Source organism: Anas platyrhynchos, chromosome 4 (genome assembly GCF_047663525.1).
Source record: "Anas platyrhynchos isolate ZD024472 breed Pekin duck chromosome 4, IASCAAS_PekinDuck_T2T, whole genome shotgun sequence".
NCBI lineage: Eukaryota > Metazoa > Chordata > Aves > Anseriformes > Anatidae > Anas > Anas platyrhynchos.
In genome coordinates, this window is record NC_092590.1 from 63563090 (window position 1) to 63587571 (window position 24482).

At 37.5% G+C, this 24482-nt stretch overlaps 2 protein-coding genes across 5 annotated transcripts in view; one reads left to right on the forward strand and one right to left on the reverse strand.

Annotated features, from left to right (window-relative positions):
• Positions 1 to 21915, forward strand: part of FAM184B (family with sequence similarity 184 member B) — a 39658-nt gene extending 17743 nt beyond the window's left edge. The window contains exons 3-11 of one of the 4 annotated variants that reach the window (XM_027457336.3): positions 2256 to 2366; positions 9872 to 10084; positions 11352 to 11505; positions 12665 to 12792; positions 13705 to 13889; positions 18461 to 18578; positions 18747 to 18851; positions 19544 to 19743; positions 21259 to 21915. In XM_027457336.3, coding sequence (XP_027313137.1) covers positions 2256 to 2366; positions 9872 to 10084; positions 11352 to 11505; positions 12665 to 12792; positions 13705 to 13889; positions 18461 to 18578; positions 18747 to 18851; positions 19544 to 19743; positions 21259 to 21349 — 1305 coding nt within the window. In that variant the 3' untranslated portion in view covers positions 21350 to 21915. The remainder of the gene's footprint in view (positions 1 to 2255; positions 2367 to 9871; positions 10085 to 11351; positions 11506 to 12664; positions 12793 to 13704; positions 13890 to 18460; positions 18579 to 18746; positions 18852 to 19543; positions 19744 to 21258) is intronic. The other 3 variants (XM_027457337.3, XM_027457338.3, XM_027457339.3) reach the window with 3 other exon arrangements.
• A 555-nt stretch (positions 21916 to 22470) lies between these two features.
• Positions 22471 to 24014, reverse strand: MED28 (mediator complex subunit 28). Its single transcript, XM_027457340.3, has 4 exons — positions 23691 to 24014; positions 23536 to 23602; positions 23220 to 23332; positions 22471 to 22762 (listed from the first exon to the last, which is right to left on the reverse strand). Exons 1-4 carry the CDS (start codon positions 23856 to 23858, stop codon positions 22565 to 22567), a joined length of 546 nt encoding a protein of 181 aa, XP_027313141.1. The 5' UTR covers positions 23859 to 24014; the 3' UTR covers positions 22471 to 22564.
• Between the last annotated feature and the right edge of the window lie 468 nt (positions 24015 to 24482).

The following is a 24482-nucleotide window of genomic DNA, read 5'->3' on the forward strand; positions in this document are numbered from 1 at the left end:
TCTTCCTACCACTGTGGAAAGTTAGACCTGTTATTGGAGACATAACAAAAACAAATTTTCCTTTGTACTTTTTGAAATAATTAAGGTTATCTTTGAGGAAGCCTCCATGCTTTGAAGTGAGTCACACACCCAAAACCAAATTAAAATTACTAAAAAATAAAAAAGATAAACAACTGCAGATGAGGCATGCAACCCTCAATCATTAAAGTACCACACTGTTTCTAAATAATGCCAGTATTTTTCAGTGGAGTATGTCCACTGAAATAGCATATTCCCTACAAAATGGATAGCTGAGACCACAAAATTCTACCTCATTTTTGTCAAATTCTATAGCTAGTGTATTGCAAAGACTATGGAAGCTGTAGCTAAAAGAGGGTATGAGTAAAAGACACTGAGAACTTTCATTGTAACTATCAGTTCCAAAAGGAAAGGATTTGTCTGAAGGAATAGCTGTTATATGGTTTGGAAGATCTTGTAATGAAGCATATAAAGAAAATCAAGTTAGTCTAAAACTTCATGCAAGCTAAAAAAAAAATGCAGAAGGTAGATGTATTCTATTTATAGATGCTCTAATTCATCTGTCTTTAATCTTATTGGTCACAGTGACATCATTTGAATTATCCTCACTGGAGGCACTTTGAATTATCATAAAATGCAAGGATTTTCTTGCTATGGTCTTACTGAAAAAAAAAAAAAATGAAAGAAGAAAGTCTAGCTGACGTATTTCTGTGAAAAGCTCCAGAGGCAGGAAGGTGAATTTATCCTTGATGTGACAAACTGCCTTCTTAGCAACACGTTGCGTGCTTTGTGTGTGACAGCTGGAGTGATTAATGTAAGTTCCCCCCTGAAGAAAAATGTATTGTAGGTATATTCCATTTTCTGACTTCAATTTCCATGGATCTCTGCTGTGAAATACTCAAGTACAGTGATTTAATTAACGTTTTGCATTGTTTAGGCAGAGAAGCTAATTCTACAAAGTGTTAGTAAATGGATCCAGAGTGAAGGTGTTATCAATTACATCACCACTGATTACAAACAAATACATAAGTGTGTATGTATGTCCTTATTTAACTTTAATCAGAAAGAATGATTGTCTTCTCATGGACAAGAGAGCAACTTCAGGCAAGTTGCCAGAGCAATACCTTTTCTCAATGTGTTTTAAGTGGTCAAGCCACTGTTTTATTGTTGGTATGTACTAGCAGCAATTGGTGTAAGACATTCTTAAAAGAATTTCACTTTCCTGGGAATTGCTCTCTGGTAAATTCTGCTCTCTTGCCCAGTGGCATGGAATCCTTTGGCTGCAGCACATTTGCAATCTGTAATATTCCCGTGGAGTAGGAACCTAAATGTGAGCTGAAATACATTCAGAGGTAAGAAAACACGTGTTTAGTCTTAAGCACATGATTTAATGCTTACCTCAGTGCATGCCAACTAGTTTGCCACATTTGGGCATAAACTAAGGAGAAATTTAGTTTCTGTCTCCTACTATATTTGTGTGTTTGTCAGGCATCGAATAGACAAAAAAAAAAAAAAAATTACAGCAGTTAGTAGGGTTGGACAGTCAGACTACAGGTCAAATGACCCTTGCTGTTGCTAAGATGGTGCTTCTGTTATTTTTCCTAGTTTTAACACTGCTATACCTTTCCAAGTTCAACATCTACTTGAGAATAATCAAAACTCTTGCTGATGAGTTGTGAAGCCATAAAAAATGTGCAGTTCCTATCACTTAATGTTCACAGTACTTTCTAGATTTTGGGGACTATGAATTGTGTTAAGTGCGCTTCAGAAGAATTCATATCTGTCTTCTGAAACTGCTGGAGTTCATACATTTTTGCAGTCCTGCTTCTCATAAAGGAATCTGTGAGAGTAAATTATTTTATCTGATCATGAAGGTATTCATATATGATCAATATCAAGTGTAAGCCCTATCAAAAGGACTCTGCCTTTTACATACAGTATTGTTTTATGTGAATGAGTTTGTACACAGTATACTTAGAATGGTGCCAGGCTAAAATTCTTCACATAATTCAGATCATTCCATATTTTAGTGAAAAAGCATAATAGTAGGCATTTATTATTTATAGGCAGTAAATATTATTGCTTATAACTCTCTCTTCTGAGAAAGTCACAGAGAAGTATTTAGGAAATCTTAAGTAATTTATTTTCATGCTGCCTGTTTTGTCTCAGCTATTTCATGCTCTCTTCTCTTCTTTTTTTTTTTTTCTTTTTCTTTTTTTTTTTTTTTTTAACTTTAGGAGCTCCAGGCACAGCTAGAGGAATTTAAAAGAAACTCTGAGCATGAAATAAAGCAACTAGAGAAAGAGAAGGAAGCCCTAACTGTGAAACTTCAAAACTCTTCACTTGAGGTAAGCTGGGCATATATGTAACTCAGTAATAAGAGGGCACTTCATTTTCCTTTCATCTGAAAACAAAAACCTCAAATGAAACCCCATACAGGGCTCTATGAGCTTAGAATATTCCTTACTTTCTGATTTTTTTTCTAATTTTGTATAGATATGTAAAAGGGCTTTATTGTTTGCTTCCTTGAGCAAGAGAATTGCATGAAAATCATTGAATAGATCAATGTTTCTGTTCTGCCTGCTTGATAAAGTGACCAATGGGGTAACTGAAGCAGTTTGGAATGCACAGTATTTTATATATTAGTCATTAGTTATGTCTTCATGTTCTCTAGATCAAGAATGAAATAGGGAAACCATTGTGACCCCAAAGCAGCTTTGAGGATGACACGGCTTATATAGCGTTCCTTGCTCCAGTTACATTTAAGTCACAATAAGCAAATCTGCTAACATGGATTAATCTGGAAATAAATACCTGAGATGGTTTAGTATTAGATTATCCACTAACAGCTGTTTGTATAGGTAGCTGAAGGCTGAGTGATGCACATTTTCCAGATTAGTTATTTTTGGAAAATATTAATACAATAAAGTGTCATGATTTGAAAGTCCGTGACTGCAGGTTAGATAAACAATTTTCTGTCAAAACAAAGCAAAGCTTCTGCAAGGCAATTACTTAAGCAGGTAAAGAGTGCATCTTTAAAATTCCTCACAAATGTGCATATATGTTTTCTGCCTCAGGTGTTCCCCTGGAGCGTTGTTCAGTTCTCTTAGGCAAATATTACTTGCTCTAAAACCTTATGGTCAGGATATTTCTTTTTCTTCAGTGTTCTCATGTGAAGGTTTTGCTTGTGAACATCTTGATGCTTTTATCTTGTAGATAAGCTGTAAAGTAAATGCTTTAAGAAAACTGAAGTCATTACCCTAGTGAAAAGTTCTGTTGATGCTCAGTGCAGCATTTATTTTTATATCCCAAATATATCATTACATTTGTTAGCTTTTTTCAGCAATAAAATGATTTGTGATTTTCCATTCTGGAAAATTATAAGTGGACGCGTATGTTTCATCGTAAGAACTTGTCAACTTGTCTTTTTTTTTTCTCCTGAAAATCGAGGTTTTAAGGAGCCAAATTTTTACAGAATGAAATCAGAATATTCCCCAAAATACAAAATTTCTTCAGTCTAATTCAAGAAGTAATGGACAAGCAACAGGAATTAGGTAGCTGACACTGTTGTACCAGTGAATTAGAGATAGCCACAGTTCTTCTAACTGACTGTCTATAATTTCCATCGCTTTTTATCTTCAGTGCTTCTAACCAGTTTCACTTCTAGCAAGCTCAGTAGGTGCTTGCATGAGAACAGCTCTGCAGAAGATGAAACCCTAGATCTTTCTCAGCTGGCATTTGTGGACTCTGAGTGGTCATAATAAGCTCTCTTTCAATGTTCAAAGACAGAGAAAGGACAGATAGGCTCATTGGGGGCCTAAGTAAGATGTCACATCTCCTCCTGTTTTCACTTTCTCTTGCTATTAGTACTGCTTGGTGTGGTATATTTCAGCAATCAGGGCATGAGTTGTGGTCATTTACTGTATAACACCTGCTTTTTCTCCCATTCAAGCTGTAGTAGCTGTGCTAGTTCTGAATGCAGTATGGTCTTTTACCTTTTATTTCTCTTGTAAAACAGGTTTATACTTTCTGGTATCAAACAGTTGCATTCTGACATTCTGTCCCTTTCTCAGTGTTAAAAGTACAGAATTTAAGTCTAGTGTTTAATGCTCTAAAATTTCTAGCTAAATCCTGGTTTTAGGTTTTATTACACATTTGTGTATAATGCTGTTTTCTACAGTTTTCTTCACTGAGCATTTCAGGTCAATCCAACTTGTGTTGGATTATCCACTTAAGTGTCTTCCTTGCACCTAATGCAAGATGTGGGTTCGTAGAAATCAATCATCCGTATTCTTTTTCTAATTCCCCTTAATGTACATATTTCCATAAAAACTTCTTAGGCTATTCAAAGCTGCAAACTGCTGGTATTGCTGTGTTGTGCCTGAAAGTTATACTCATTTTGAGGTATGATGGGAAGAGATGGATACTGTCCAACCTGATAATATTGCATATTTATATGCAGCTGGTATATTCCACTGGAAGATATCAAAGGCTTATGTTGTGAAGCAATTATTGTTCAGATTTTGCAGATGCAAGAATTAAAGCAATGAGCCATCAAATTACTCTTGAAGTCACACATTCAGGACAGAAAAATAGGAATGATACCTGTGTTTCTTCTGATATCATGAGTTCATGGTAAATTCAAGGTTCGCTGGAAAATTATTGTCACTAAATACAGAAATAAAATAAATACCATAAAATAGCATATATCATGTCATATTTTATATTCACAACACCATGGTAAGTATCAACAGAACACTAAGAAACATTTCAGTATATCTTACAGTGCTTGCAAAATGGCGAAGATGGAAATGGTTCTTCTGAAGAGAAAGTTTGCATTGTTCTTGGTATGCCCTGGGTTATTTTCTGAACCAGTTGCTTGGCAGTTTTGCCAGGGAAGTGTTGTAATTTCAATTTATAATACTTTACTTGTATAAATATTTGACTATTCACAGCCAAGAAAACACCATTTACTATGCAACATTATGTTTCGCTGAGGGCATGATTCCCAGCTGGGAACTTTGCAATGGCTCAGCCCAGAGCTTCCGCCTCGAAGGTTAGGCAATGTGCTGTTACTAATCCAGTTCTAACCTGGATACGATTTCACATCTAAAAATAGCTTTCTTGGCTGCATAAGGCATATTTTTGGTTGGGCTGACATAGCTAGAACACTGTGCAAAGTAGACAGAATCATGATAATTTGTTCTCTCTGGGGATGCACTTCAAAATGACAGTATTTATTTATTATTGAGATATTTCTGAATAAATAAGCTAGATTTGCACCTGTTTGGTGCCTTGGAAGGAAAGACACCAGTGTAGGTTGACTGCTAATTCATTAGAGTCCTTCAGTCTCTTGCTTAGGCACTCCAGGATCTTTTCAGCATGTGTGAGACTATTCTGGAATTACAAGGTATATAAAATGGAAGGGCAGGAATCCCTTTGTGATATATCTGTGAACAGTGCTAACAAAGCAATGCCCAGAACCTTGATCACGGTCTTGGAGGCACCACCAAATAATGATAGCAGCAGTAGAGGTGTGACTATTGTGTTTGCACCTGTCCCTCCAGTCAGGAATTGCCATAAGTTTAGGAAGGCATTTAACTATGAACTTAACTGAAGTAACTGTGAAATAAGCCTAAAGACTACAATAAAATAGCATTTCATTATTTTCTTGTTACTTTTATGCTGTGTTAGTGTTTTTATGTAATAGCATCATAGTATGAGTAAAACCCTGTAGTGTTTGGGCACCTTATTTTCACTGTCTGAACAAACTCTCAATGTGGTGACTCTTCTATAATACATCAAAAGGCAGTTTTAAGTCTTTTATATAAATTCATCCCCTAGCAATGCATTGAGAAACTCAGATCTTTCTACTTAAAAGATACAGGAAGTCAAAATATTCTCTCTGATTCCAACTTTAGATCCTGCCTTTGAGATTTCACACTTACATACAACAAATAAAAGAAAGGGAGAGCAGATATTAGCTAGGCTTCAAATATTCATAGTGCTTGGAAGCACAGTGAATTAAAATAATCAAAGCAGCAGTCAAAAGGCAAGCCAACTGTGATGACAGGAACAGTCTTATACTTGCCCAGTATATTTTTCACTTGTTTGTTCAGACATCTAGTTGTGTTTAATTGGGTGACACAAAGGAAAAAGTCAAGAAATGACTGGAAGATTAGCTGGATTAAATTCACAGTTTGAGGCATCTGGAGCTAGATGCTTTTTCAAATTCGCTAATTCAAATCAATTTGGTTGCATAGCTTCAGTGACGTGTTCCAAGTTGATCTGAAAGTGTTTGAGAGATGGTAAAACTAACCTTTCCTTTTCTGGCACGTATTAAAAAAAAAAAAAAAAAAAAAAAAAAAAAAAAAGTGAATCAATAATTTTATCTTAACACTGGGTGAAGGACTGTTTGCTTTCTTACCTACCAAGCTAGCATCCCCATGAAGTGTAAGAGACCCAGGCTTCGTTTTGTTTGTGTTTTTTTTTTTTGTTGTTTTGTTTTGTTTTGTTTTTGTTTTTTTCCTTCTTCCAGCTCTCTCACCATTTAAAGAATTCACTTGTCACTGGGTTATAATATACTACTATCTCCTGATGCTACCTCTTCACTTACGTATTAACTTGTCATTGGTCACCCAGGCCTTCATCGCTTGGGTAAGTGTCCCATTTACCTTCAAATGCACACACACGTACTCCCTTGCGCTTGTTTTTTCTGTGCCTCAATGCTTGCTTTCTCTCTTAAACACACAGAGCAGAACCGTCTCTGCCATCTCTTCTTCCCTTGCGTGCTGCAAATAAAGCCATTTCTCTCCTTGCAAGTGAGGAAATAATTTATTTTTAATTTCTTAAAACAGTGAATTTGGTCTGAAGGAACCACATTTTAAGTTTTTGTTCTGACATGTACATTCAAAAATGTTTTCTTTGGATTGATTCAGCTGGAAGTTTTATTGATCGCTTGGTTTTACCACCAAGTTTGCAGCTCCATTAGAGTTTTTTAACGAGGTTCATCTCTGCTTGCAGACTTCTGTCATGTGTAAATTACGGATAGTGTTGTAGATCTCAGAACATGTGAAACATCAGTAATAAAACTAAGGAACTTTGAAGTTCAAATATAGCACACTACCCCATCTGGTAAAGGATATCCACATTAATTATAATACTGGTATGGCCTTTTGTGAGCAAACTGATGGAGAGAGTATGGAGAGAAACTGAAGTACAAGATCAGTGATGATCAGTAATGGCCACCACCAATTAGCTGGAGAAAAAAGTGATCTGTGGATTTGAACTGAAGGACAAATTTTATCTAAATGGAAGGAACACAATATATTGACTTGTATGTAGGAACAGCAGTTGTGCAGCCATAAACATACTCAAAAATGGAACAGTAACTTTCTATCTTGTAGCTAGTTACGGAGGTAAAGAAACCAGACTCAGTAAGGAAGTTATGTAGTTCTGATGATAGATGTATATGTTCAAGTCAGGTTTTGAGTTATCACCACATGAAGTCCATGAAGAATATTTGTGTTTCACATGAATCTTCCTTATACAGAAATAAATCCTCTTTGCCTGATATTCTGTGAATATCAGACCCAAATATTTTACTCAAAATTATAAACAACCAAAAGACCAAATGGAGCATCTTTTTTTACAATGTTTTCAGGCTCTTAGTTGCTCTGTAGAGAAAATAAAACAAGCACTGCCAAGTCTACCACTAAAGCATGTCCCTAAGCACATCATGTGAAGACCTCCAGGGATGGTGACTCAACCTTGTCCCTGGGCAGCCTGTTCCAATGCTTCACAACCCTTTCAGTGAAGAAATTTTTCCTAATATCCAACCTAACCCTCTCCTGGCACAACTTAAGGCCATTTCCTCTTGTCCTATCGCTTGTTGCTTGGAGAAGAGGCAGACTCCATCTGCCCTACAACCTCCTTTGAGGCAGTTGCAGGGAGCAATAAGGTCTCCCCTGAACCTCCTTTTCTCTAGGCTAAACCCGTGCTCCCTCAGCTCCTACTCATAAATCTTGTTCTCTAGACCTTCAGCAGCATTGTCACCCTTCTTGGGCATGCACCAGCACCTCGGTGTCCTTGTAGTGAGGGACCCAAAACTGAACGCAGTATTCGAGGTCCAGCCTCACCAGAGACAATTACTGGGGCAGATTAAAGGTTGTGGTCATAAAGTGGGGGTACAGGATGCCCTTTCTCCAAAAGGCACTGAAATCCTAGGAATTGATACCAAGCATTTTGCAGCATTTTGAGCCTTCAGAGGATTGTTTTGTGCTGGGAATCTATGGGAGTACTACAGCCTTACGAGTGTACTTGAATGAGGGCTGCAATCCATCTGGGAATGGAGAAGGGCCTCAGGAGAGAGGGAAAGAAGATAACATCCTCTGGAGGAGAGAAGTCAATGTGCTCAACTGCTGTGAGAAAGAGCTAAGCCATGAAGTAGAGGGAATACATTTAGCTATCATGAGAAAGTATTCCTAGGATTTGGGGGTATACGGCATAGCTCATTAGTATCTGTCTTCGGACAGTGCAATGCTGCCTGTGGCCAAGAAGTTACTGAGAAGTCAGGTTTGCACAGCATGCCTCCTTTTCTCTTATGTAACACAAAATATACTGGAAAGTGCTACAAGACTGAAATTGAAGGATGTAGATGCCTCAGCCCGCTTAGTAAATCTTCATCCAGCTTCTGTGGTGCTGCATCAGAAAGGACCATGAGTGTGCAGTCAAAGTTGCAAACAGCTACTTAGCTAGTTAAAGTGCTGCCTCAACTAACAAACTGTTTGCAATATTTGGGAGGAAAAAAATGAAGGCAACACTAGAGAAGAGAAAAAAAACATATTAGTGTATAAGGCAAAAATACAAAGGAGTCACAGGCTATATAGTCTTTATGATATCAAACTTGCAGATGTGTGTAACATCATTTGAATCATTTAAATTGTATGAACATCATATGATTTATCACGTAAATCCTATGACATTCTAAGGAAGAAGCCTTACCTCTTTCACAGTTTTAATTCTGTTTCTACATGTATAAGGCTGGAATGTACAAGTATATAAAAGATGAAAACAGATACATGCTTTCACGTGCTTCCAAAAAGAAAAGGCAAGAAGTTTTGCAAAACTTCAAAGCTATGATGTTTGCAATGGCAAATTTAAAAAGAATGACATTTTTTTTCTCAAAATTTAAGAGATCTATCAAATAGAAAAGAGAAGAGGCACATTCCTGGCTCCCCACAAAAAAAGCAAAAGGGGGGGGGGAGAAACCTGCATCCCCAGAGAACTGTAAGAACTGTTCTATTTTTCTCACCTCTGATGCTTCCAGATGTTCTTCAGAAGGAGCTATTCTAGTTGGTCTTTTGAATTACTCATTAAAGCTGCACTAGTCATTTGCTTTTTGTTTATTAATCAAATCAAAAATCAATGAGAGGGCAGAGAAAAAATAAAGAGAATCCTTAAATTATAAGTTTTAATAATGAATGTTTCATTTGAGGTGTTTTTGTCATTTCAAAACCAGGAATCAAGTAAAATTTCTAAATGAAATGTTTCAGATCAAGAATTCAAAGCTTCCTACTTAACAGTGGCACCATGAAAAAAAAAATCAGCTTTTAAAATTAACCTATTAATATTTTTCAGTTGGCTAAAACCATTCTGAGTTACAATATTGGTACCCAGAAAAAATCAGGTAACTCCATTCTTCACTGAAACAAAGGGCTCATTTCATGAAGCAAGCATCTTGCTATTTTTCATAGAGCAACACAAGTTCATAAAATATACTCAGATTTACATAGTTCCTCTCCATTGTGAGTGTAGCCATTAATCCTATCCTGCTAACTTACTTTTCTGGCAGGTGGCTCAACTGAAGCAAATATTAGAGCAACAAGCAAATAATTTCAAGGAGTCGCTGAAGAAGCATAATCTACAGTCCAACAAAGAAAAAGAGAAGCTTTTGCAGGATCTTCAGAGCACCATTAAAGAAAACCAGAATGTTAAACTGCAACTGGAAGCATCACACCAAAAAGTCTTAAAAATGTTGGAGAAAAGCAAAAAACAGGAACTCAAGGTCGGTTTATGAGATACTAGCTAAAAAATAAATGGTTTGGGTTAAACTAGGGAGAAACTGATTATCAGCTTAGTTATTACCTTTCATCTTAATAATGTGTTGCCATTGTTGCACATAATGCATTATTCTGCTGTTTTTGAAACCTCAACATCTTTAATTTTTTTTTTTTGTTAATTTTAGCATTTGAACTGAGAACACAGTGGAATAAAGTATTACATAAAATAATGTATCCTACTCTATACAGTTAGGCTGAGATGAATACAAGCTCTTCAAGCTCTGCTCTGGTTTCAAAAATACAAGGGAATTCCTAAGCATGCTATTAAAAGGACTATTTTATTCTTTTTCATCCATTATTCATTTATACATAAATACTTTAAGAGAAGTATAATATGCATGTATAATGATGTGTATTGGCTTAGATACCTTAAAGAAATCAATTCTGTAAGTAGATAACCAAAGCTTTTAAAGATTCAAGTGGATTTATTTCAATGACTAAATGTTAATGCAATATATTGAGGTACTCAACAAAGTAGCTGTTCAAGGGAAATAAAAAAAAAAAAAAGCTTAAAAATATGTAATTGTGGCATGGAGTTCAGATGTCCTTGTTGATATTACAAATATTAGGGAAAATGTTCTTTAAAACATAAGTGGTAAAATAAAATAATAATAATAATAATAATAAATAAAAAGAATTTAATATCTTGTTTATATATAATAGAATATATAGAATAAAATCCCAGCTTTAACAAACCAATCTGAAGGCTGGTAAAAATGAAACTGGCAGTAAGGGTTGTTTTCAAAGCCACTACATAGCAACTGCTCCATCATTTATTGCATTTCAGCAGTGTATCAGGAGCACTTCTCATGACAGTGGAAGTTCTGTCCAAGAAAAATTAAAGGAAAGATAGAAGCCTTTTTTTGATACAGTGTGATAAATATAGAGATATGGGTCAAATCTGGGGCTTTGTATGTTGAATAAGAAAACATCTTACTAATGTCAAATGTCTATGTCATTGTTATTATTTCATGATGTACAGCAAATCTAATGGGAGATACCTTGATAATTTCTCTTGTCCCTGTTAAGTTTTATTTTTTAACTTCATGTCATTTTTATTCTTGTGTTGGTGAAGTGCCATGTAAAGTGATGATGAAAATAGTAAAAGTTCTGCAGTGAAAGACCAGATTCATGCAGGCATTACAAGTAAAACAACAAGGTGATAAACAGGTTCCAACTACTTTATTTTCTTGGGGTGTACTTTGCTTACAGGAGGCAGAAGAGCGTTTGAAAAAGGAATTTAATGAGACTTTCAAAATCCAACATCAGTCGCATAGGCTGGAAATGCAAACCTTGGAAGAGAAAGCAAAGAAAGAATTACATGATGAACTTGAGCAGATACAGAAGCAGCAAACTCTATTGCTAGGTATAACGTCTCATGTTATACACAGCTCCTACTGCTTGATGATATGCTGAGAAGCCCTGACCTTCATCCCATTTATCCTCTTTGTCATCTTCTAGGTCTTTGTGAATCTTCTTTCCCATACCCTACAATTTGAGCAACACACACTTAGCACTGTTTGTTCACCTTGCTCTTAGCTGTCAGCAGCTGGTATGCAACATACAGCTATACATCTGGTAGTGTATTAAAATGGAATATTGTAGTTAGTACATAGGTTTCTTTTTTTTTTTTTTTCTATGTGAGGAATTATTATATGTGATTCAGGACTGTTCTGTCTGCAGTGGAAGTCTGTGACTCCATACATATTGTTTGGTCAGTTTAGAAAGTTCACTAAATAGTTCAGATCTGACTAGAGCACTGCAATATGTGAACCTGTAATATCTCCAGGCTTGAACTCTGATTATTAAATCTCATTTATAAGAGGTTTTTATAAATAAAATTAAAAAAAAAAAAAGAATTGAATTATTAAAGTACTTTAAATATAAGCTGGGTTCTGTTCTTGCTTTTTATTCAGTATTCAAATTTACTCAAAAGATTTGTTGCTCTCTAAAATTAGTATGTTCAATAGAGAAATCCTGTTCTGCTTCTTTAAGAAAAATGTAGGAATGAGAGAGACAAACTTCTCTCTTCTTGTACTTAATCCATTTTGAAACTTGTACCCAATCTACACAACAGTAACAGTATATGACAGATTCCCCTCATTTAAGTGTTGCATTGTGTGTTAGCACAAACTGAAATCTCAGTGTGTGTTATGGCCTTTTATAAAACATCAGAAGATTTAACAGGGAAGCTCAGGGCTGCTCTATTAAAATCCAAGGTTAGAAGAAACAATTATCGTGATTCAGTTTGCAAAACAGCTGACACAGACTTTACCTCTCTGATTATGATGCTGTGTTACTGCTGTTGTAGCTCTGTATCTTCTTACTATTGCTCAGTGAAGTTGTCTATAATAGGTTTAGCTTTTACCAGAGAGAATGCATGTTCCTTTTTCTACTCCTGTATATAATATTTAATGGCAAAGGAGCTGTGAGACAAAGCAAATGTAATGTGTTAATGTTTTCATCTACATTGTCTATATCTACCTCCGATCCATCTGGCCTCTGTCTGCCCTAATGATTGTCAGTCTGGTTGTTACTAGGATCGCTAAGGATGGAACTTTCCGAGCAGCAGACATCATGCACTAATCTCAAAAAACAAATAGAAGAGCTCCAAATGGAGCTGAAGAGTGTGAGGACACTGAAGAAGCAACAGGCAAGAATCCAATTCCTACTTCATTATCTTGCTGTGTTTTCTGAAAGCAGTGGTATCACATTTATCTCTCCAGACATAGTAAAATTCTCTCACAGGAATGCAACAGGTTTCCTTCCCTTATGTCACACTTAAAAATATTAGCATTGTTTATCAGCTTAGAAATGGGGGAAAAAATGAAGGATTTTTTGACATTTAAAGATCATAATCTAAAGCACAAGTAATGAATGAATGTTCCAAAAAATATGGAGACTATAAGGTATGTTTAAGAAATTATGATCACAGATTTTGTCTTGCTCATAGAATTTCACATAGAATTGAAAAATCAGTTCATGCAAAAGCAATGCATGCAAGTACAGGGAGATCTCTGAGGTCCCACTTGGAGTACTGCATCTAGCTCAGGGACCCCCAGCACAAGAAGGATGTGGATCTGTTACAGCAGGTCCAGAGGGCCATGAAGATGATCAGATCTCCTATGAAGAAAGGCTGAGGGAGCTGGGGATGTTCAGCCTGAAGAGAAGCCCCAGAGAGATCTCTTTGCAGGTTTTCAATACTTAAAGGGGGCTTACAAAAAAGATGGAGAGCAACATTTTGCTCAGGCAGATAGTGATAGGACAAGGGGGGAATGGTTTTAAACTAAAAGAGGGGAGATTTAGATTAGCTCTTAGGAGGAAATTCTTCACTCAGCAGGTGGTGAGGCGCTGGCACAGGTTGCCCAGAGAAGCTGTGGATGCCCCATACCTGGCGGTGTTCAAGGCCAGGTTATACGAGGCCCTGGGCAAAACTTGCCTATGGTAGGGGAGTTGGAACTAGCTGGTCTCTAAGGTCCCTTCCAACCCAAACCACTCTATGATTCTGTGACATTAAGGTTAATAATAAGAGACTACGAATAACAGAATTTGGCCTTTTTCTTAGGAAGGAAGTAGCCAGAACCAGATCAGATCTCTTCACGATGAACTGGCAAAATGTCAGAGTGAAATTTCCGAGCTCAAGAAAGAAAATTTACTTTTGAAGGACACAATGGAACTACTCAGTGCTGAATTGGAGTCACAGAAGCAAGAAGCTGCACAGCTTCAGGACAGGGAGAAACAGCTCAAAAGGTTTGCCTTAAATTCACAATTCATTCTACTACCCAGAGTCTATTCTTACTGCCAGCATTAAAGGCGTTCTAAATGTGAAGTCAGAATCCCTCCTTTCTGAAGTTCTAATTGTAGATGCTGGGAGTTTTGCAAGAGCAGGAGTATCACATTTCTCTCTGCAGCCACAATAAAAGCATTTGAACTAACTGTTCAGTTACGTGTCACAAAGAAATATGTCCTGTGTAGCCCCACGGGCATGACCTGAGAAAAGCTGCATAACATCAGCCTTATTTCAAAGCTTTGGAAAAGACAAACCTTAAACTCACCCAAGAGCTATATATATATATATATAAAAGTCTCCAAGAATAAATGTCATTTTTGTAAACCCACTCTCTGTAGCTGACACCAAAGGGTTGTTAACTCTGAAGGGAACACTGGAGATTGCCATACGTACTCTGTGAGGCTCTGCCAGGGCTATAGCAGCCACCTTGGCACTGCAGGGTGAGGGCAGTGATGGCAGATACTGATAACATCTGGGCTGATGGAAGCCTGGAGCTGTAATATGCTGTCAGGGCACAGGAAGGGCAAGCTGACTTGTAGTCTTGGCTGTCTGTAGAAGGTGGACTGCATCTTCTTAGTGTAGCCACAGGCACAGAGCATGTGTTGCATTGTTGTAGTAGAATTTGTCTCATGTCCGTACAGCAAAAGTGGTAAACTTAGTTTTTATATGGGAGACAAGATTGGGGTTCACTGTCCAGAACATCTGTAGGGCCATTGAATCATTTGAAGTTTCTGGATGATGATACCTAACACATTCTCTTTGCAGGGAGGTTGAGGGATCTGGCACATGGTTAACTTCCAATTCTTTTCTGCGATCATGTAGAATGCATACCCCTAACTACTCAAGCTGTATATATAAAAGGATTTCTGAGGAGTGTATCTTTAAAGGAGTCTTTTAAATAACGTCCTACATAGTCTAGAGAAAAGCACTCAAGGGATATGTCTCTCTGAAGATTGTCAGAGTGGCCAAAGTAATTCTGTTGCTGTCTACCAGTCAGTGCATATTTAAAGAATGAGAAAGAAACTTTTTTTTTTTTTTTCCTTTGCACTCTTTGGAGAGTTACTTGAAAGTGACTTTCATTTCAAGCTTTTGAAACAAGATCAACAGAAAGAATTGCAAACCAGAGAGTTTCATCAGTGCCCTCCAGCTACCTTGAAGGAATTTAGAGCTTCTGTTCATGAAGAGAAGAATTATTCACATGTCAGTGATGAGGTCTAAAAGGCCTCAAACGGTAAAGCTGCTAGGCTGGAGGATAATCTTTACAGGGGGATAGCTGGTGTAGCTCTACTGCAGCACGCATTTGAGAAAGAAGCATTAATGGACATTATGTAATGAGAAATCCTTCAAATAACAGGAGGTAGAACCAAAGAGCTCAAATAGTTTTAGGTACCTGATACAGGCTGCTCTGAAATTAACCCATGCGTGATCTGGAACATTAACCTGCAGCCCTTGATTTGCTTTTGTAGGATGAATAATTTGGGTGAAGGAATAGTTAAATTGTGGAGTGCATAAAAGTAACAGCTTTTTACTGTCACAGTAACAACAGCAACCTTGTCTTATGCTATGTAGTTGTTTCTGATTTGAAAGCTAATTGTGGCTTGCTATTAGCACGTTAAATTTTTTGTAACCAATTTTTAAAAATTAATATTCCTACTGTTGCCAGGCAAGTGTAATGAGTAATCTGCTTTCAGTAATCATTTCCATTTCCATTCTCTTGAATTGTGGGAATTCTACCTCTGGGACACAAACCTTCTGTAAGGTTTAGGGTCTGAGCATAAAAAGTTTATTTTTACTGGAAGAGAGGACAAATCCTAAAATGGAGGGACTCTCCCTCTGAATGAGAGTTTAATTCTAACCCTGAGGATCCATTTCAGAGATTAATTCCCCATTTTTACTCTTACTCTTCTTTTGTGCTGAGTGACAAATCAATCGCCCTCATGGCTGTGCGCTTAATTCCAAGGGCAGAAATATTCCATGGGCGTTTCATCCTTCCTTGAAGCAGTTCAGAAACAAATAAAGCATTTCAGAAACAAATGAAATACTTATAATAAAAAAAAAGTAATGGAGAAGATGAAGAAGAAAAGGTAAACTGAATACATTTTGTGAAAATTAGAGTTGTTAATCTGCTGAGTTTGACACCTTTATTTCAGTCAGTAAACAAAAGATGGGTTCTTTGCATTGAGTTAATGAAAAAGTTTATCTGTTGTGTAACAAAACATTAGCTAACAATAGGCAGTAAGATAATGATTCTTCAATAAATGTCTTTTGTTTTAGGGGTTGGTGTCAGAAAGCTATGTTATAGCTAGGCTTGAAAAAATATGAGGCGTTTTTTAGTTTTCAGTTGATGGTGGTAAGGAAATAGCAGTATTTTTCAAAATATATTGCCTGTTAAATATGAACATTGTAGTTAAAGGCATTGCTATAACATTTCTTATATTCACATTTAAGAAAAAAAACTTTTTTAGAGTGGTAGTAGACATTAAGTGTTTCTGATGGGGTGCTAGGAGGTGATGAAATAGAGCATCAGAGCCTCTTCTTAAAATTCCGGAGATTACAAAATAATTTTATTTAGTATGAGTTCCTATAATACTTTATTGTCACCTTTGTCCATTAAGATCGATGTACAAGCTGACCATAGACAGAATACCAATAGCATCATATAAAATAACCCCCCACTTCCTGAAGGCTGAAGGACAAGGGCTTCTTCTCCAAATAATTTCACTCTTCCTCACTGTTAGTGTGGATCAACCTCAAACTGCAACCGAAGTGTTGAAGTCAGATCAGCAAGCAGAAGCCCGGAGTTGTGCTGTTAGCTACCTTTGTAGTCGGTAACAGACCTGAAAACTGCATGCTTTCATCAGTCATAATAAACAAGTATTAAAACATGAGAATTCAGACATATTTTAAGATCAATGAAAGGCTAGTGGTAGAAGACCTCAACATGAAGCATAAACAAGTAGACAATACTGAAACCAGATCACCAGAAGGAAATAAAAAAATATACATTACCTGCTTTCAGCAGGCAAATCTCCAAGCAAAGATTTTCTCCTTAGAAACTAAGCCATTTAAATAAACTGTGACTCATACTGGCAGTGAGTTCTGTTTTTAATTATTATTCCTACCAAGCATGATTTTTTTTATAGCTTATGGTTAGAATAATATGAGCACTGAAATAGAAGTGTTTAGGTATTTCCTTTGCAAACACAGAAAGACATAGATATATTGCAATAATCTATGAATATTGTTTAAAGTAAAGCATTATACATACATTTTACAATGATAAGTTAAACCCTGCACATAACATCTTACAATTTTATGACATGTAAAATCATCTTTGTCAGAGGTAATATAGAGACCTTGATTCATCATTTTGTACTTAATTTTGTTCAGTACAGCAGCACCTTTGAGATGAAGCTCCCGCTTATTCTCACTCCCTTGCTAGTTTGCCAGGATATTCCCAAACTGCAGCCCCCACTGTATCATGTAAATAGATTCACTTTGCAGCCCTCTTTGGAGGTAAGTTCTGTGGTGTTTCAGGCTCTACAATAGAGACCCCCACAAACAGTCCTTGGTTGTGACTTTGTCCTTTCCTCAAATCCCAACTGTGCAGCACAGCTCTGCAGAGATCCCTACTTGTAGGTAAGTAGGGTCTCAAAACATTCAGACATTAAATTTTATCTTCATATCTGAATTCTGAGATAGACTAAATCAAAAGTGTAAGATTGATTTTTTTTTCTTCCTCTCAAAAACGTTTCCCCTCACCAAAAACAAACAAACAAACAAACAAACAAACAAAAAAAAAAAACACATTGGTTTGTATTCTGTAATTAATTTCACAGCATGGCAGATGAACTTCATAGCACTCAGTTTCCTGAGCAGCAAAATTCATGAACTTGGCTGATGAAATAATGAGTCTTTTTTCCATAGGTCAAACAAATGTATGTTTCCACACCATCTCTAAGAAGGTGTAAGTTCTGATTAGATCTTTTTTTTTTTTTTTCTTCCCTGATGAAGGCATTTAAAGAGCCAAAGTAAAACTACAGGTTTTGCCTTAGAAGACACACTAAAGCAGCACGTATATCCAAGCCACACTAAAGCAGCATGTATATCCAAGCCTCTCTTTTTGTGAAAGTTATAGGAAATTAGTATTTCTCAGGTCTTTATCAAGTATGGTTGGAATTAGGCTGTAGATTCTAAGATTATTGGTAAGGAAAACAACAACAACAACAACAACGAATATGGATACAGATATGCATAGATATGGTGATAGAGATTTTTCTCATTAGTAAGTGAGATTAGCAATATGATGGGCAAGCTTGATAGCATCTTACTTCAGGGAATGGATTTTACACTGGACAGACAATTTGCTTTGGAACTCCACAACATTCCATGTTCTATAAAATGCTGTTTTATCAGAGTTCTGCCTATGTCCCTATGTCCTATGCTTGGAATTTAACAGTACAAAACAGGTATTGCTTGAACCTGGCCTAAAGAAGTGTTTTTGCTAGTCTGCAATCTTTCTTTCACACAGACTTAACGAATTAGAAGAAAAGACAAGAAAGCAGGAGTCCAGACCAGAAGATATACAACTTATAAGCTGTCTGCAAGATAAACTAAGTGAGAGAGAAGAGCTTATTAAGCAGCTGGTGGTGAGATTTCCTTCTACATACACATATATACTTCGGAATCTGTTGGAAGGTTCTATTCAGTGTTTCACACATTGCTTTTGATGAATACTTTCTTTCTGCTCTGCAATTCTTTGAAAAAAATGTATGTTTCTGTACCAAAGAGGCACACGTAATTTTCTTTTTCATCAGGAAGGAAGAAAATTTCACCATTCGCTTTTAGCCAACACTGAATCTTACAGGAATCGATCATTTTCTTTCAACCCTACTCAAGGATGCTTGACTCCTTCTACAAAGGTAAGATAGGCAATTCAATTAAAATCACAAATCATGATATTTTGTTGCTATTTGGATAATACAGATGACAAGGACAATAAAGGTCCTGTTAATTTCCTACTATTATTCAGTAGAACTCCAGGAAGCCAACCTATAATGAGGTGCTGAGTAAAACATAAATTCATTAGAAGTGTGTAAGCACATGGGTACAAGTATTTAAGCAAATATAAAGCAGTAGACCCCCAAGGAGCTCAGTCCTTGGAATAAGTACAGCCACTGACTGCAGGTAATTGTGAGTTGTTACTTTGATATCATACACATCAAGCAAAAATATGAATTGGGTTTGGGTAACACAGGATTTGTCCCTGGTCATTCCAGCCCCTCTGTATGATACCATATATAAACTGTAAAACAGTATGTTGGTGGAAAGCACTTAGCTCTGAGTATCCCTGCAAATCTATTGGCTTTGATATATCTAAAACCTCAAGGTCAAACACACAAGTTGTTTTAATTGGACTGCCTAACCCCTGAATCCTCACAGTGTACCTGAGAATTTATTTTAAATGGCTATAGAAAAATACGGGACCCTTCATTTTTGGGTGCTCCTCACAAGATGTCTAAGATGTCTAAGAATGAAGTATTGTTGAGTTTTTATAGTACAAGGTGTGAAAAAATATGCGTGTAATGCAGTTTTCTGTCATGATAAAAAACAGCAGAAGAGACCAGTGGAGGTGCCCAGCCGTGTTGTCAGTGTTCCAAATTTAGCTTCCTATGCAAAGAGCCTTTTGAGCTGTGACTTGAGATCAAAAAGAAGTGCTCAAATAACAAAGTCTACAAGCTTAGACCGGAGTCCTAGCTGCCTCCAAGTGGGCTCTCCATCAGCACAGACCTCCGACAGCAGTGCTGCCACAAGGTATTTGTCTGTTTTGAAGTGACTTACTTGTAAGATGATAACTGAATAAATATTCTGCATCTTGTAGGCATTCAAATGCATTAGACACTTGGAAATAAACAATGGTGTAAGGTTCCTGCCCTGCAGTGAATTCCATGTGTCCTGCAGAGGGATCCAGAACTTAACTCCAGAGGGCTATAATCACTGCCCAGCAGAGCTTGTGATTGCAGTCCCTCCAGATACAAAGGAAGATGAGAGGAGCTGCAAATATTTGAAAAAGAATATGGTTAATAGTGAACCTGGCCTTAAAACTCTGAGTCCATATCAGTGATTCTATTAAGGATTATTTTATTTTTTACTTTTGTTTCCTTGCTTTGCACTTGGATGATGTAGATGGCATTTTTATTTTAGAAGACGTTTGAATGAACCTAGGCAAAGGATTTTGAGACTTAAAAATTGGTTAGCGGATACTTAGTAGTCTTCCAATGTCATACATTTTGTGACAATGTCACAAAAGACTGTCACACAGTCTTTTGCTGTTCTTGATTTCCAACTTGGTGTATAGTGTTTTTTCCCTGAAAAGTTCTTTCTTTTGAATTCAAATGTAATATTATTTAAACAACACTAATTGTTTAATTAATATGCTAATATTAATAATGCCAGTATTTAAACAATGCTTAGTAGTTTCCAAATATAAAAATATGAGCGCTATACTTCAGGACAAAAGCCAGTCTTCCCACCTATGTCCTTGGTGGGCACTAGTTAGACCACACACTGCATGCTGCCGTTCTTTCCTGGAAGGCAGATGGTGCTGCCTGCTGCCAAAGACAGTAACACAGGACGCTGGCTGGGGTCCAGTTGGGCAATTCCTTTATCTTAAAGGTAAAAGCATTCTGTGTCATCCTAGATAACTGCCAAGGCAAATCAGATCTGTATTTTAAAGGGAAATATACAGGGACACTACGGACAGATTGGCTGATACTTATTCCTTTAAATCAGACAGTTATAAATGAACTCATATTTGCTACTGTAAGCTAAGTGAAATTAATGTAGATTAAAAAAAAAAAAATCTTGAATCCTGAAAAATCAGGGTTTATGTAATAGGATCTATTATTTTAGAGGCCACTTAATATTAAGAAAATATTCAGTTCCAAATAAAATTTCTGTTGATGTTTTTTCATGCATAAACTGTATATTTTTAAGAATGCATTTGAGCTGCCCTTTTCTGATTTTCAGTATTCCCCATTATTGAAGCATCCATATTTTTGAGATGTCAAAAAATATATTCAAACATTTATTCATAGCTGCTTAGCCCTTTGTCACCCTCCTCTGATTTAATACCAGTGCTGTTAGTCCAGTCACCTGGCTAGCACTAAAGTCCCACTAGAAGTTGCAGCTGGCACCTTCTGGCCTCACACACATCATCTAAGCACAGGTCCAATCATTGAATTTTAAGTTTTTCCATGAAATTTAGTGTTAAATATTAGTAAGATTGTAAGCAATGCTAATGTTGCTAATGTTTGTTTATTTGCACAGGACACACGGCAATGAACCACCACAAACTAAAGACAACCAAACCCAAGACCCTCAGCATCAAGAATGGTTTACTAAATATTTTTCGTTTTAAAGCAAGTTTACTTATTCCTCAGAATTACTAGAAAAGCTGTTTCTGTTTTCTCTTAAGGAATGATAATGCAATGTATGATTTATGAAAAAAAAAAAATCAAACATGATTTCCAAGTAAATAAGTAGGGACAACTATGCTTATATCAAATTAAAATGAAATTATATGTACGGATTTCAGTAAAATGCATTTTTTAACAATCTCTGTGAAAAATGAAGAAAAAAAATCTGCATTTTGTTATGTGAAAATTTTTATTCAAGATAATGTACTACTCTACAATTACATGAAATATGCAATTTGTTCCCTGAAATGTCCTGTCAGAGGGACCCCAACTGAAGACGTTTCTTATGTGCTTCCTGTAGGTTGTATACTTGCTTCATCAGCTGCTTGAAACCATTTCTGCATATAATATAGTAATGCAATTTTATATTTGTAAGGGTTTTTTTGTTGTTAAATTTGTTTTATGCTGTAAGGCATGTGACATACATCTGAGAGTAGCATGCTTATAGCCATCTGTTTTAGAAATACTTTCTGGTTTGCTTAATAAACTGGTTTGTATAGTCACTATTGCCATGTATTCCTGGTGCACTTTGTCACATATAACAGTCAATCGGCCTAATAAATCAGGATAACATCTAAGTATGAACATTAAAATTTGGTTGTAAACCAATGATTTCCATGTTTTGCACAATAGTGCTGTTATGGTAACACGTGAGTCAGACTGATACTGATACACTGAGAGGTTACAAATTTATGGGAGATGCATGTTTGCGATTTTGTACAATCAGTATTGTTCTCACGCCCACTGAAATGCAAAGTAGGTGGATGACTAAACTTATCAAATCACACCAACCAACTCATTGCTGGGGAGGAGAGGTGTTATTCTTAAAAGAAGACACCCATAAAGAAATCTGTATATCCCGAGTGCCCTTCATGAGGGGAGTGAAAGCCCAGTGGAGATGGACAGTTCACGTCAAAAAAGCACACTCTTTACCTGAACTACATACAATTCAAAGGGTGCTTCTACAATGGCACTGAAGGATAATTACCGGATCACAAAACACTTAATTCTCAAGCATTTTGGGGGGGGGGGTGGGTAGAAAAAGATAATTTATTTCACTTAATTCTGTCTTAACTCATATTTATTGTACAAATTACTTTATACAAAAAGTATATGCTTTGCATCATTCAAAACATTTAACTATGTAAATTCAAAGATCATGTTTGCTTCATTGGAGCAGGAATATTAGCAGACGCCTGTTCTAGGTAAGCTAACGGACCCTGAGGCATTTCTGCAGGTTTTTTGTGTTGCACACTGATGTCTTCCAGGACCTGTTGCCAGTGCCGCAGTTTACTCAAATGCTTCTGAATTAATGCTTCTTTTCTCTGCAATTCATTTCTTAACTCTGAAACATCCTATAAGTGAGAAAATAGGTATTAGTAAGTAAATAATATTCCTAAGAATAATAAAGAACCTCAAATAAAGTGCATGTAATTTTTAGTTTAAGTTTTCACATTGATCTTATAGGAATTCTAACACTGGAAAAGCACTTAAGACAAAAAGCACTGCAGATGCTTTTCATTCTGTTTGCCTAGGTCATTTATTTCAGAGCTCATTACTTCCAACATTTCTTCAGATGAATCATTCGCCCTTGTGCTCCAATGCTCCCCAGAGCAGCAGGCATCCAGCTTCTCCAGGTCTGGGGCAAGAGGTACCTTAACAAGCATGTTTTACCAACTTTAGATACAGCATCACGTTGACAAACCCTGAATTAGTGTGAATGAGGTGTTCTAACTGTACTGGTACACAGGATACCTGGCCTGGCATGATATAGGCAAACTAATTAAAGCATACAAACTCATTTAAGCGTACCTCTTTAATTACTTGTTCTGGTTTCTGGACCGACAGCTGCAGTCTCTTTTGTAGGAAAAAACACTCGGTTTGCCTTGCAACATCCAGGAATTTCTGGATGCACTGATCAACACCTAAACGTGGAACACCAGAATGGAGAGAGAGAACAGATTCCCACAACATCATTACAGGCTGATATTGTTTATCTGTATATACATGTTATTAACAACACCTTTTAGAGTATCTTCTAGGAAGAGACCCTTTAGGTGTACGAAGAGGGCCTTTAAGGGCAGGTATCCCAAAGCAGGGATACCCGAGCCCCCCGCCGGGCGCTCACCGGTGCGGATCTCCTCCTGGTCGGTGCCGTTCACGTAGTCCTGGCTCACCAGCGAGGCGAAGCAGGCCTGAGGAGAGAGGAGAAGCACCGCCGTTAGAGGAGGTCGCGCCGCCCCGGCCGGCCGCAGCCTTCCCCCATCCCGACCCGCCCCTCACCTCGAAGGACGCTTCCAGCTCGTCCACGAGCGTGTTGTTGGGGTTGCGAGGCCCCGGCGGAGGCGGGATGAGGCCGGCAGGGCCGGGCCCCCCCGGAGGTCCCGGCGGCGGTGGTGGCGGCGGCCCCGGCTGCTGGTTGGCGAACATGGCGCCCAGCGCGCCCGCCATGGCGGCCGCCTCCACTCACGGCCCGCGCCTGCGCCCCGGCGCCTCAGGCTCGGGCGTGGCGAGTCCCTCCTGCCGCCGGGCGTTACCTCAGCTCGGGGCGGCAAATATAAAGTAAAATAAAATAACGTGGAAACATAAATAAGGAATTAAAAATAAAAAAGGCAGCAAAAATGGCATTCCTGGCCCGAAACTCCACCTCCAGCCCCTGTCCGGCTGCAGCTTGTGCCAGCCCAGCGCTCCAGGAGGCTTCTGGCCAAGGGGAGCTCTGGGCCTGGATCTTGCAACCCCCCCACCGCACATTATAAACGTTAAATCTGTTTGACGTTTCCACTGGTTCTGGAACTACCTTCGTTGCCAATCACTTTCATTTCAGTGATGGTGTAACATGAATAAACTACCTAGCAACCTGGCTGGAAAAAACATGGAAAACTTTCTTCTTTCAGCCATTACTATAGTCAGAGGACAGGGGAAGTTTTAAAAGATCAGCCATAAGAGCATATCCTACTTAATTTTGTGCTGAAGCCACGTAGCAGTATATAAAGGGTGCATCATTTCTACCTCACAGCACACCCAGGGTAGCTTCCATTTTTCTTTCTTCTCAGGGAACTTTTATTAACAACCCTC

Bases quoted from the DNA above. Each gene is read 5' to 3' on its own strand.
- MED28 (XM_027457340.3), bottom strand. From the start codon at position 23,858: ATGGCGGGCGCGCTGGGCGCCATGTTCGCCAACCAGCAGCCGGGGCCG. The intron at 23,333-23,535 runs GTGAGCGCCCGG...TTCCACGTTTAG, and splicing joins CCAGGAGGAGATCCGCACCG to GTGTTGATCAGTGCATCCAG. The intron at 22,763-23,219 runs GTACGCTTAAAT...TCTCACTTATAG, and splicing joins CAGAACAAGTAATTAAAGAG to GATGTTTCAGAGTTAAGAAA.